General features: G+C 38.0%; 1 protein-coding gene across 2 annotated transcripts in view; it reads left to right on the forward strand.

The window, feature by feature from the left end:
- LOC124879244 (chloride channel protein 1-like) overlaps positions 1 to 11956 on the forward strand; it is a 46938-nt gene extending 34982 nt beyond the window's left edge. For both annotated transcript variants that reach the window (XM_047383670.1, XM_047383671.1), the window contains 5 exons: positions 1012 to 1094; positions 1917 to 1961; positions 6175 to 6279; positions 8547 to 8633; positions 9616 to 11956. In XM_047383670.1, coding sequence (XP_047239626.1) covers positions 1012 to 1094; positions 1917 to 1961; positions 6175 to 6279; positions 8547 to 8633; positions 9616 to 10104 — 809 coding nt within the window. In that variant the 3' untranslated portion in view covers positions 10105 to 11956. The remainder of the gene's footprint in view (positions 1 to 1011; positions 1095 to 1916; positions 1962 to 6174; positions 6280 to 8546; positions 8634 to 9615) is intronic.
- The last annotated feature ends 2723 nt before the right edge of the window (positions 11957 to 14679 follow it).

The following is a 14679-nucleotide window of genomic DNA, read 5'->3' on the forward strand; positions in this document are numbered from 1 at the left end:
TACACAGTAGGGAGTTGGGGGCTAAATACAAATTCAATGTACACTTTTATTTTAATCTGTAATAAACTGGAAATTCTTTCCACTTTACAGTTCTGCCCCATTTTTTGTTAATCTGCCAAATAAATCCTGATAAAAAACATTTGTGGTTGTATTGTGAAAAAGCTTGTACAAATACATTTTGCAAAGCACTGTATATACCCAGGGCACATATACAGTCATATTCAAAAAAATTAGAATGTTTCAATGAGGATTGTTTTTCAGAATAAGGATATTTTTTGAAAATAACAACCTTTAGGCATTTATTAAACATATCTTTTAAAAAGCCCACATTTCTGTATTAAAAAAGTTGTTGTTTATTGGTCTGATATTCTAATTTTAAAGGTCATGTTTTTTAAAGGCAGTAAGCAGAAAATCCCTATAATTAACAGAAATAAATGCTTGTAAACATCAGTTTATGAGCAGTTCATCTGTAGGTGTTTCACCTAATGAGCTAAGTTACTCAAATAAATAAACCTTTCAACAATGTTCTAATTTATTGAATGGGTCTGTAAATGGTTGTTGGGACAAAAACAATCCTTTATGCATTTTCTGGACCCAGCAGCTTCACATCTGCCCTTTGTGCCAAACTTAGTAAGATGCATTTAATTACTGTCAGCTTTTCACCAAACTGATTCATGCTTGTTTCTCTGCACTCAACAGATGTCAAACAATTAGACAGTGTAGCTTTGTATTTCTAACAGCAATGATCAAATATTTGGCACAATGTTCTCAGTGAGGAGGCAGATGGTCTGTGTGTTTTGCACAGTAAACTCCTCACTAGCTTTTCAAACTCAATAATAGGCAGCCTCCAAGTGAAGCGGTATCCAGGCGACCACAATCAAAAGGTTTCTTTGGTTCTTGCAGATTCCTGACATTCCATTTGCAGTTAGGTTACTTCTTCTAAAGCTGCATTTGTATAATTTATTGACTCTCATCTACTGCAACCTTTTGTTTTCTCCGCTCCTCGTTCAGAAAAAGGTCCCCTGCAGTCAGTGAGGAGAACTCTCAGAAATCTCTTCACCTCTAAGAACAGACAGTCAGAGAAAGAAATGCAGGTGTGTCTGTGAATGCAGTTCAGTTTCTGAGCTTGCACTGTTACAATACCAGTTCCCCTCTGTTTTTTGTGCTTTAAATGTTATTTTCTGGGTGGTAATTTGTTCCTTTTTCTTCAATCTGCTATTTAGAAATGACTTTGTAATGTAGATGTTTTTTATATTATGCATAGAAATGCAAATAGTTCTTAATCCTTTAGCCATAGCTATGCCAGAACTACATCCATGTACTGGTACGGCTGGGTGAACTTGTTGGTATGTAACCTCTATTCATTTAGCTGCATATCTGATCAATAGAAGTTTTAAAATCAAAATAAAAAACTTATTCAGAAGAACCTCTCCAAAATGATACGTTTTCTTTCCAATCTTCTCAAATGGAAAGTTATTATATCTGCAGTCAGTCTGACTCAGAGGGAAACAAAGCTTCTCACCTGCAGGTAGGAAAATCACACTGTATGTGTGTGGCTGCAAGCTGGAGGGTTAAGAATTTGATTTCTGTTCTGTCCACTTCTGAGGTTTTCAAATTGTGGAGCTCATTATCAATTACATTTTTGGACCCAGTCGTATACCTCAGAGGGAAATGTTTTCACATCAAACAAAAACCCATTTGATTACATCAAACAGAAATGCGAAGGAAAATGTTCCACCAGCATACTACTAAACTCTAGTTAAAGGTGTTGAACCCCACTATCTTAACCAGTCATAAATAATATAATAGTTCACTGAGTTTTATTAATTATTAATTATTTGACTTATTATTAAGTTACTAGCTAAATGGTCAGATTCAGAAACTAATGTTTTCTCTTTTCATTTTTCTATCCCAAGGAGCAATGCCCTCCTCCTCTGTCAGACACGGTGACATCAGATGAGGTAGGTCCATGAAGAAACATGATATATTTTGTAAAATATCTTGTGTTTTTTGGGAGCAACACTATTGGAAATGAATCATCTTATTAAATATAATGTGTTTTAACAGTTAAATATCACTATAGCTTTGATTTCTATTCTAGTCCGTTCTACTAATTGATGATGACAGAATACCAGCCTGCACCGTTTACTTTCCAAAACAGTCAATTTATGTGTTTAATCTAGAATTATGTTGTTTTTTTAGCAAGAGATCAAGTTTTAAACAGTCCATTGAACAACATTTAGATGAAAATGTCATTTGACTGATTCTCTCTTGCAGTTAGACCACCATTTTAGACAATGAATAAAAATCTATGATGCACTATGATTACCTTGTGAAATTTATAATGAACACTTTTAAAGCAGTGGTTTTTTTGGCTGCAAAGGAAAACCAGCTTGACCTCCAGTGTTTCATTCTATGACATTGTCTCGTTTTTCTTACACTAAATGTCTGCACAAAACACTACTTAATTTGCTTTTTGTAAGTTTATTCTCTATTAGTCACAGATTTCAGAATAACTTTTTAATAGATCTGTTTTAGAGTTTCTGTTTATTTAGCACTGATATAAATAAGCTAACAATGTATCTACCTTCTTACAGATTTCTCTTTACCATTGAAAGTTTCAAATCATTAAAGAAACTTCAAGATTCGATAAAAATAACATGAGAAAAATACAAAAATCTGTTTTCATTTTATGATTTCATTTGTTAAGGAAGAAAATCTATCCAAACCATCCTGGCATTGGGTAAATAGTTATTGTTCCCCTTGTGAAATCATGATTTAATTGTGATTAGTCCAGATTACTCCCTGACCTGCAGAATTAACATCACTTCAATAGAATCTACCAGACAGCATGAAGATCTCTAAAAGCAACACATCATGTCCCAATCTGAAGAAATTTATGAACAGATGAGAAACATGTTGCAAGAATTATGATTATTGATCAATGAATATTTATCAAAAATTATAGTTAAAAATCATAATTCAGAAAAAATAATTTCTTAACCAAATATTATTACTTACAAATAGAAATCAGAGATGTCCTCTGGTGTTGTGAGTATGGGCTCAAAGCCCTCAATAATTACAATTAGTTACTTATCATTAATAATAATAATAATTATTATTATTATTATTATGTTACTGTTTGTTCAACCGCTTCACCGAAGGTGGGGGAACTTTGACCATATTTTGACAGATAAATTTCCCCCGCCGGAGCTCGGCGGGGGGGTCAATCAGGTGTGGGGTCGGGGGTCCGGTTGTGGGTGCGGTGCTGGGTGGGGTCTGCCCTGTTGCGCCGGTGGGCGGGGGTGGCGCTGCGCAGGGCCTTTGCCTTGCCGTTGCGGCGCGCTGTGTGGTGGGGGAGCGGGGTGCGGCGGGGGTTCTTAGAGCAGGGCTGTGTGTGGAGCTTGCACTGTGTGGGTGTGGCTTCATTGGCTTCTCGGCCACGGAGTTCACCTGTGGGGGTGTGCCCCGGTGGGGGTGCGGATTCGTGCCGTTTGGGTTCGGGGGGGTGTGTTCGATATCGGTGTCCTTGTTGGGGGGTGGCCCTATGGGGAGGTTCTTGTTCTTGTTGGGGTTCACTGGGGGTGGGAGACTCATGGGGTTGAGATCAGGGCTCGTTGGGGGGTCGGGACTGCTCCGTCCTGGGGCGGCTTCGGTTGGTGGGTTGCTTTGGGCCATGTGGACCCCTCTTTTGTACATAGCCCCCTCTCCGGAGGTGGATGGGGGTTGTTGAGGACTGGGTTCGGGGCAGGGGGGCAGGAGCTGGGCCGGAGTCACCCGGGTCTGGGCAGTACCGGCGCTGTCTGCCTGCCTCTGCCCCAGGAGGGAAAGGGACTACCTCCTGGGTCCGAGGGCTGGTTGCCCTGAGGGGGTACAGGCGCCTGGACCTGGGAGTATAGAGTATGCGTGGGGAGTGTGAGTGAGTGTATGACGTCCATTGTTGTTATCCTTATGTTGGGTGTGAGTGATTTTATGTGTATGCATGAGGGTGGGAGTGGGTGATTGTGACTGTGTGTGCCTGTTTTTTTTTTTTTTTGCAACAGGTTGGGTCTTGAACTGCTCCCTTTCCTGGATCAGCTTCCTCCCCGCCACATCGCCTGCTGGTGGTTGGAGTCTCTGCCCACTGGTGTACTTGTGGTTCTCGGTGTCCGCGGCCGGGTGCTTTGTTGTGGGCTGGCTCACTCCCGGTGGCTGCTTGCCGGGGCCTGGCCCCCTGGGCTCTGTCGGGCCTCTGCTTGGGGGGAGGTGTGTCCAGGGGTCTTGGGCCTTTGGGTCCATGGCTGGATCTGCTCGGGCGTGGATGGCTGACGGCAGGGCCTGTGGACTCGTCGCTGCGGCTCCCTGGGGCTTCTGCACTGTCGCTGCTGGGTGGTTCCCCTGGGACTCTCCACTGCTCTTCTCTGGGGGGGTTGCGGTAGTCCCGGCGGTGATTCTCCTGGGGTTCTTGTGCTTTTGGGGTCCTTTAGATGTCTGTGACTCGGATCTCCTCAGTGTCCGTCCAGGGACCATGGGGCAGGCCTGTGGGTCCTCCCACTCGCTATTGCATATTTTTGTGGAGAAACCTTGTATACAAAAGCGTGTCCACACCCATACTCACAGGTGTTAAGCTTCAGGTGTTGACAGATACACAGATGTTCTATTTTGGGCTGCACCTCTCACTAAGTACATTTTACATTCAGAATTACCGTGTACTATTTTGTTAAAAAAAAACAGCTGTAGGTGTATAAGCAAGCAGGGTGTAATCTTGCATTCTCTTCATCCTTCTTTCTCTCCTCCACTCTTTCCTCCCTTTCTCCCCTTTTTCCCCATCTCTCTCTTTTTGAGCTTCATTTTTCATTTCAGTCTCCGTGTCCGTAACAATTGAAATATTCCCAAAGATGTTTATAATAAAGTTTCTTCTATAAATATCAAGCAGAGCTTTAAAGCATTAGCTGTGATGCTCTGCTTGTGAAAGTACATCTGTTGGGCAATTTCTTGGCACTCAGACAACAATTCTAAACAATACTCTGCTGGACAGGACACAATAAAAAAAAGAAAAAAAAAGAAAAAAAACTTCTTATCCGTCCAAAACGGAGAAAATATGAACCGTGCAGTCAACTGAATCAACAAGGGGTCTCCTTGGAAATAAAGCCTCTGTGGGTTTCCACCTGCAGCGGAGTGTCGGCAGGGTTTTCGATCAGTATATGAATCTTCTGACCTTCTTGTATCAGACAGATTTCCAAGCTCTTCTGGGAATGGCCGTGTGGTGGAAAAGTTTGCCTGCGAGCTTTTTTCTCTCCAGATATGTGCCTCTGTTACATCGTCCCATGAGAGACGTTGGAAATGGCAACGAAAGTTTATTTTCTGTGGGTTTTATAATCCTGGTTGACATAAGAGCTGCGACGCCTGTTGAGCTGCGCATGTCAAATTACGCAGCCCAGCCGGTCTATTCCCCCAAAATGGATGACCCCAACAAAAGCCATTTCTGAGGCTTTCCTTGCAAAATATTGTTGCTACATGCAACAACGTTTTTTTTTTTTTTTCTCCTATTAGTTTTTTTTTTTTCCATCTCAAACAGACAATTCAAGGAAGTCACATTCTGACACACAGAACTGCGTTAAGAAGATGTTCTATCATAGAAGAATCGGCATCCAAATGTGGCTCACTTGATGAAAATCCGCTGCATTGGAGAACATAATCTTTTTTGTGCTGTTGCACCAAACAGTAATACTCCCTGTAGTGCTTTTCCATCTGCCTACCTGGCTTTAGTCTTCCTGATGCCATCCCAATATTCCCCCAAACACAGTCTTGTAAAAGAGCACTGCCCCTGTCACAGGAGGCCAAATCTCATCAGTAAAATCCACAGAAACTTTAGGATTTTTCTAGCCTAAAACTTCCTCCTTGTTGGAAAATTATAGCATTCTCCTCTACATAGCCAAACATCCAGTGTACAAACACATATATATATACTTTTAACCATACAGACAGCTTGGTGTTTATGAGTTAAATAAGACTTGTTTTTATTGCCTGATAGATTTATTCATATTCTTTATAACTTCTCATAAAAACAAATATTGACGTTACCCTGTGGGTAAAGTCATACTTCTAAAAAATAACTTTATTTTCCTGCTGGTATGGCTGAATGGCCTACAGATGATTCATCTCTGTGACCTTGCTGTTTATTTGCTGCTGCAGATTAAAGCGTGGGAAGAGGGAGAGATGGACAAGCTGATGGAAATCGATGAGATACGAATTGACCCTTCGCCTTTCCAGCTAGTGGAGAGAACATCGTTGCACAAGGTTGGTGGAAAAAGACATCTCCCTGAATCCTTGTAAAACAGCTGTTCTCCTGCTCTAATTTGATTTCCCTGAAAGCAGGATGTTGGGCACTGGCCGTTCTGTGGATTGAGAAAGGTTGCACATAATTGGAAATGCATAATCTGATCTAAATGTCTATCAATTGGTTTTCAGGTCTTATTGCAGTAGGTGTTTTATTTAAGATAATAACCTCATTATCTTAAATATCACCCGGTTTCTCCTCTGTCTGAAACAACAGATGTTCATGCATTAACCAGTGCCATATATGCATCTTTGAAACAGCAGACCATACTTCCTCACATCTGTGGCCGCAAACAGAGAGTGGGCAGAGCAGCAGGCATGTTGGATATTTATATTCCAATGAATGATAAAATATGCAAAAAATTCAAATGTATTGGAGTTCATATTTAGAATAGTATGCTGGATGGGGCCACAGTTGTTAGCACTGTGGTTACACAGCAATGAGGGTCGAGGTTGGAATCCCAGTTACATGCACAGGTTTTCTTTGCATACTCCAGACTGTCAAGAAATATGTTTAATAAATGCAGGTTGGATAAGTCAATAGAAATCAATGAGGTATGCATTGACCCTTCGTCACACTACATTGTCCTCAGATATGAGTGTGTGTGCATGGTTGTTTTTCCTGTGTGTTTCCATGTTGCCTTGATGGACTGGTGACCTGTCCATCACATGCACATTGACTGCTGGAGATGGGCACCGGCTCCCCTCAAAGCTGAACGGGATTAAATGTGTTTTAGACGATTGAGGAATGTATTTTGAAAAAGATGAATTTGGTGCTTGTTATGATGTTTTCTCTATATAACCAATGCGGTTCTGTATACGGTCATATTCAATAAATTAGAATATTCGTTCAAATGAGGCTCACTCGACAGATTAGAAGTACCTTTTAAGCAGGTTTTAAACATATTTTTAATTAAGTCCACACTTCTGTATTAAAACGTTTTTTTATGGATCTGATGTAATATTATAATATGAAATGTCATGTTTTCATTAGCTGTGAGTGAAAAATGATCAGAATTAACAGAAATAAAGGCTTTAAAGCATCAGTCTGTATGTAAATAATTTATATAATGTTTTCACTTAGTGAATTTAGTTACTAATGTAAATTAAGGTTTCAAAAACATTCTAATTTATTGAATATATGTAGTATAACCAATTCTGACACACTGTATAACCAATGCAAATTTTGCTCATCCTTATTAGTAAGGACTTGAAAGAATTGATAAAACACATTAATTTACTGCATTCTTGTTCTGAGATCTGTCAAAAATTCTCTACAGTTGCAAATATTTTCTAAAATAAAATAACATTTGATAATCCAAAGCATTTCTCTTTTAATTGCTGCTTGTTTGCCATTTTCTTTGAGCTAATTTTATCAAAACCTGCCATGTATCAGAATGTTTTGACGTGTAGAATTTCACAGGTTCTCTGAGTCTAAGCAATGCATCTAAGATTGTGTCTGATAGATGCGTCAAAGCAATATTTAGGAAACTGCATTCTGCATTTGCTCCTATTCCTTACATGCATCCACATTCAAATGATGCCAGCTACTTTTTTATAGTTTTCAGTCACTGCCTTGTAAGTGTAATTCTGGTTTGGAAATGTAAAAAAAAAAATCATAATAATAATAATAATAATAATAATAATATAAACATGCCAGGAATCCATTTTAGTTGCAGTTCTTTTATAACATTATGAAAATCTGCTTTATGGAAATGTTAAGCGTTTTTACATCCTCATTAGGTGTCCTCTTCTTTCATGTATTCTGTAGTTGTTACCACTGGATGGGATTCCTATTATTATAAATCTTGGTGATCCAGGATTTTCAGACATTTGCAGGATGCTGAAGTGAATAAATACCCTCGTACCCTTATTATTCTTTTTTGTGATTTCATTTCCATGGTAATACACAGAATACCGTGCTCATTCATGTGCAAAAGAGTCCTTGTGATTGAGATGTACTGATGCATACAAAGAGCTCTCCACCGTGGGACCTCAGCTGCTGTATGAAAATAAAATATATAGCTTGTGCATTCAAAATATGCTCAAGGACTTCCCCTTTGTGTTGAGACTGAAGCTACTTTGTTCTCTTTGTGTCTAGACAGAGCAGACAGAGAAGCACAGATCTTGTAAATCGTCTAAAGCCATAGACAGATAAAAAAAAAAAAAAGTCCTTTTAGAAGAGCTATTTCCTGTCAGTTAGCTCACCTTTCATCTTTTCTCCTCAGACTCACACATTATTTTCCCTGCTTGGACTAAGTCATGCTTATGTGACCAGCATTGGAAAACTTGTGGGGGTGGTAGCTTTAAAAGAGGTAAGAAACCTAAGTTTTGAACATTTTCCATGTCTAACACAAAGGTCATTGTTTCTGCTTCTTTCTCCTATTCTTCTTGACCAGACATGACAAAACAATTTTAATATTTGGTTGATAACTCCTGTTCTCCTGTGATAAAGAAGCACAGATGCCCCAAACACAAATTTCTGGCCGATTAATTACCGATGGACAGTAATAATTTATATTAGAAGCAAAGGCAAGTGTAGAATCCCAAAGGTTATTGGGAGATATGGCTGCCGGGGGAATAGTCATTAAATGCAGAACTTATGCATTATTTAATGACAGATTTAAGGTCTGTGTTGCATGTCCCAATGTAAAGGGGGTTCAATACAGAAATAGTTATCTACCCAGATGTTATTATTACCCCCATCAGTCTACGAATTGATATGTTTGTTAAAATCAGTAAGTACAAAATGTGGGTGGACTTAGACTGTGTTTGAAGACTGTGCTGTTTTCTTTATGTACTGATTCTGCCATCATGCTAGCTGCTATTATTATTATTATTTTTTTGGTTAGTGCTCCATACTGTGTTAAAGCATCCCCAGAAAATAAAGTAAAAAAAGAGAAAATTTAACAAAATTAACAAGCATGTATAGTTTAGGGTTTGAACAGTGGGGACAAAACTGACTCCTTTTAGACTACCATTTAGCTGTTCTGATGCATCTCTTGTGATTGTGAAGCACAAATGGTTTTTCCAAGTCATTTGGCTTCGGTCTCATAGCCTCTGAAACTGGTTAAACCATTTCTAGCATAAACAGTATAGTCTGTCTTCATAAGTGTCTTTGATTTCCATAAGTTTGTAAGTATTTAGCTAATCCTCCTTTCTGTCATCTTCTCTTCCGTATCTAGCATTGTGTCATGAAACCTATTTTTCCTATTCCTTTACCTAATTCTATTACATTCCGTCTCTGTTTCTTTTTTTTTCCATTTCTGCTTTCCTTTTCTTTTTTTCCTTTCGCAGCTCCAAAAGTCCATTGAGGGCTCCACGCGCTCCGGTGTCCGACTCCGGCCCCCTTTGGCCAGCTTTCGTGACATTAGCAACCACAAGTCTGTCCCTAAACCTCCACCTTCGTCTTCCAGTGCTCCTTCATCACCCTCTGCAACATTTCCTCCTTCACCTCAAATGATCCCAGAGGATCCCTGCTCCTTAACCCTTGACCACCACCAGGATAATCATCAAAATCACCACAAGCATGAAACAGAGGTATGGATTGAGGGTGTACCCGGGGAAGCAGAGGAGTGCAGCAGCAGTACAACAAGTCGCTTGAGAAGTAGAAGTTGCAGCAACAACAGCAATCTCACCCTCCCTCCACCTTCCACTCCTCCTCCTGCCCCTCCTTCCACAACTCCTCCCCCATCTCCCTCTTCCTCTATCCCTCTCTCCACTCTGAGGTCTGCCCGGGAACTCCTTGTGGTGGAAGAAGACAGTGATGATGAGCCAATGGTTTAGCTTGTGAACAAAGAATATTTTTTATACTGGAAATTTTTATAGAAAGGAGTTTTTTTTTGTTCTTAACTTATATTTTTGGTGTTTGGGCACTTTATGTTCCTTTTTTTTATCACACTGCTTCAGAATCTTTATGGTTTATAATTCACTGCTTGCCTCTCAGTTTATTAAGACTGTATCTCTCCAGCAAAATTTTTGTAATCACTTTTAAAAGTGTTACATCCTCAAAGTCTCAGTTGAGTTGTGTTGTACCTCAGGGATCAGTCCTCGCCCCCCTTTTACTCTTGATTGACCAGATTGACCAGAACCTTTAGCATATTACATTTGTTGAATACAGGAAATAAAGCCCACAATTGCGCTTATGATTGTTTTAGAGCCAAAGCAGCATCTAGAGAATTTTGATATGCTAAAATCTTCACCATAATCTGCATGTAAAAGATTTCTGCTTATCATTAAGAATTCCATAAAAAGAGAAGAAAAAGAGTAAATATATTATGATGATTCTTTCCTTTTCTTAATAGTTCATTTGATTGTTTCTGTTACTGTCAAACTGCTTTCCAAAAAAAAGAGAGATTTTAAATGAATGGGTTTTTAAAATTAATTGTTAGCAAATCTGATGAAAAATAAACAAAATATTTTCTGACAAAAACAGATATGGCTCTAGAGAAAAGTTCCAGTAGTGCCATATTGTTATTTTAAATGAAACTAGTGCAGGTGCACTTGATTTGGCACAGAGCTTTTGGAAAGCAAAGCAGTAATAAAGCTGTTCAGTCTACCATGGAAGATTGGCCAAAGCCCACAACAACCTGTAAAGTGTGCTGACCTTGTGGAAGCGGCCTCAGAGCTAATTTCTTCATCGCTAAGTTGACAAATGAAGCAACTAAAGGCGGCTGACAACACTAAACCTACTCTACACAAATCCTTTTATTTTATTTTTTTTTACAAAGATGCATCCCAGAATGACTCACAGCTTCTTTAAATTATTTAAATGCGAATATTTATGAGGATCATTTCGGACAAAACAAACACATCTACCGCAACATCAGCAAAGCGATGGTTAGTGTTCATGACAGTAAGTGACAGCTGACAGTTTGTTGAATAACATCTACACATATGAAAAAGATTCAGACAAATGCTGACAGATGGAAATCTTCTAAATTAGTATTTGAAATAATTATCATATTTATTTAAAGGAAGAACAGTCATGATGAATTAATTCAGTTACTGGAATTTAAGAGTAGACATATTGTATTTAAGAATCGTGGGTTTTCAACCCGTCTCTTCTTAAATGTTGATCTGTAATTGGAATCTACAGTTTTCTGTTGAGAACAGTTAATCTGGAAATTAGGAGTTGGGTGTAATTTCTAACTCAGCTTAGCACCTTAGAGGACCACTAAATGTTATAAATTATCCTCAGTAAATTAATTCACTGAAGATCATTTTTGAAATTCAACATTTACTAGTCAAACTAAACTCCAGCTGCCAGCAAGGATTTCAATAGTATTTGCTTGTTTACTTACATAATCTATGCCTAAATGCATGCACCATTTCCATTTTTTATCTTATGCTCTTACACTATTATGTTCTCTTAACCCAAAGTAAGTCCTCAGGTGCTACCTTAAAAGTCTTTAAATCTACCCGTTTCAAAGAAAAAAGCTTTTTATGTTCAAATAAAAATGTGTATCTGTACCTTTTAAAGAGAGGTTCAGTCTCTGTAAGTCTTTATCCGTCTGTCTGTGCTAATTTAGTATTTATGAAATTATTTATTTTTTGGTGTTTCAGTAGATTTAAATGTTATCCACACATTGATATTACTGAAAAAAAAAGTAGAGAAATAAAGCTTTGTGTTACTGTAGATTTGGAATTTGTTTGTTCTCATTCAATGTGTGCTTAAATTATTGGTCTCACTTTTTATAGCAGATGAAGACAGGGGAACAATAGCAGGGGTACAATCACTGAAAACGGTCACATAAGCTATAACTGATCTCAGGTTAGGTTGGGCAAATGAAATGATCTTTAGATCTTTAGAATATTAGAAGGCATGATTAGCTTAAAGTAATTACAAAGTAGCAGATCACTTCTTTATAAAATGTAATTGGAAAGTCCTCCAGAACTAAAGTTCTGTATAAACTCTGAAAGAATCGAGAGAAATTTGTACTTCCTCCAAGTAGAGCAAGGCCAAAATGACAATTCTGTTCTTGTAGCCCTGATTTAGTTATTGCAGCTTCTTCTTAACACATATTCACGGCAGAAGCTCCAACAACTATTGTGTAATCGGTCAGAAATTACAAGTAGTTGCGGTTGCTACACTGACAGATTCTGTAGTGGGAGGGACCTATGATGGAGTCTCAGGGGTTCTGTAGCTGAGTTCTTGTGAAATAGGAAATGTCCTGGCTAAAAGATATTTTTTCTTGTTCTTTCCACCTCAAGATATGACACTTGTAGAAAAATCTTCAGACCGCTTAAAACACACAAAGTGAGAGCTATATGCATTTTTTATGTAATGTTCTGTTTAAAGGCTATGAGCAAATAATACCTTGTTAAACATCTTCATTTTGTATTAATTGTGATTAGTTAGATCCCACAAGCTAAAGCTAACAGCTGGTCTGAGCGGGGCCAAGACGTTTTCATATGTCCTAAAACTGCTTCAGTCTCATAAATTTTAAATATGTTTTACAAATTACTATCACATTTGCATTTAATCTTTATTAATGTAGTTAAGCATATCTTGGCAGAGTAACTCTGATGTAAATGTAATGGAGTATATGATTCAAAAATATAAGTCAATGCTACTTATCTACTTTCTACACTGTATAATTTTTGTACATTACCTTAACTGGATTTTGCATATTTTTTCCCCAGTATCTGTTACACATAAAAGACCATGAATGGCATTCGGCTTGCTAACCTTGCCTCCAATGTACATAACATCTACAAACATTACTTTTTAATAGAGACAGTTAAATGGTTCATAAACTACCGTCTATATTAACAGTGCTGACATTTTTGAGATTCAAATTATTTTACAATGAAGTCATGCAACTTCACTGTAGACATCATTCAGAACAAAAAAATATTAAGGTTTGACAGCAGCTGTGGTTTAACCTACAAGTATTATGGGATTGGTGCTGAAAATATGGGGCCATTTTACCATCCTACCATTTGTTTGTTTGTTTGTTTGTTTCTGCAGATGAATGTTCAAAGTCAAAATATTTAGTAAAGACAAAAACAAAAGTTAGTAAGACAAGTTACTTCATCACAGCAATACCACAAGGTCTAGAGCAAAATTATAAACTCATAATAATGCACATGTCCTTCATAATGAATTACTTTTTACAAAAAAATCTTATTTTGTGCAGATACTCTCATGGTTGCCTAGGCTCTTCAATCTTTGACTCAGAACCACTGTAAGTACACCACATAACAGTTTTAAAAATTAAAATCTAAAAACTAGCACTTTTGCTAATTCACTTTACTGTAAAAGGAGTTGCTTTGTTATACCGCTTCAAATTCCTTATTTCTAAGTCATTTTTTAAGTGTCACTTCAGTGCTTGGGCTTTAGAACAGCTCAAATGATATGATCTCTGAGCAACACGAGGACAAGAAGAAGATGGATGATTATCAGAGCGATTAGGGGCATTGTGGTCTGGATCGCTGGAAAGTATGAATGATTTGTCCTCTTAAGCTACATGCTGCATTTAATTTTGCTTTCACTACATGTTAACATACAAGGACCCATGCATTATAAAACAGACTGTCACATTTAAAGACATCCAAAAACCGATTTTTTTTATACATCTGTTAGCTAGTCCTCTGTGTATTAACCTATATTGACTTTGTAAAGCAAAAGTCCCTAAAAGCCTTCAAACCAACTCATGAAATTACTGACATAAATAGGCAAGGACACTTTTTTTGCCTTCACACAGCTAGAAATTGTTTAGGGTAGCGCATAAGCCAAATGTGCTGAGTGGAACAGATTTTGTTTTATTTTTCTGTAGAGCTTATAGGATCTGTTTCATTTTACTTGTCAGAAATTAATCAAAAAAGGGACAAAACCAAAAAATTGTGCCTTATCCCTACAAATACACTGCACCCTCCACACTTAATTTGTACCCCTGGTAATGATGGGGCTGAAAATAAATGTAGCTTTTGTTACAGTACCACAGCTGGATACTGAAGAGTTTGATAGAATTTAGAGCTGCACAATAATTGGATAACAGTCATATTGGAACATCAATTTCTCAAAGGATAACTTGAATGCATTATTTGCCAGAATAATATATTTTGAATGTTATGCATACTAATTGTGCATGCTAAAAATATTTTTGGCCTGTTGGATAGAGTTCCATTGCCCTCGATGCACAGACTTGATGTAGTGGCCAAGATGCTACAGCTCACATTGGTGTGGATGTTATCAAAGTAGAGAGTCCAGAAAATGCTAGAATCAACATTTCCATCACAATATTCAACAAAAGTATCCATATTTAAATTTTCCTGATATCATGCAAATCTAGCAGAGTTAAATTTTTAATTTCACAGTTTTATTGAGATGAGGAAAATGTTTTCGTAAAAATCACT

The sequence above is a fragment of the Girardinichthys multiradiatus genome, chromosome 13 (genome assembly GCF_021462225.1).
Source record: "Girardinichthys multiradiatus isolate DD_20200921_A chromosome 13, DD_fGirMul_XY1, whole genome shotgun sequence".
Classification (NCBI taxonomy): domain Eukaryota; kingdom Metazoa; phylum Chordata; class Actinopteri; order Cyprinodontiformes; family Goodeidae; genus Girardinichthys; species Girardinichthys multiradiatus.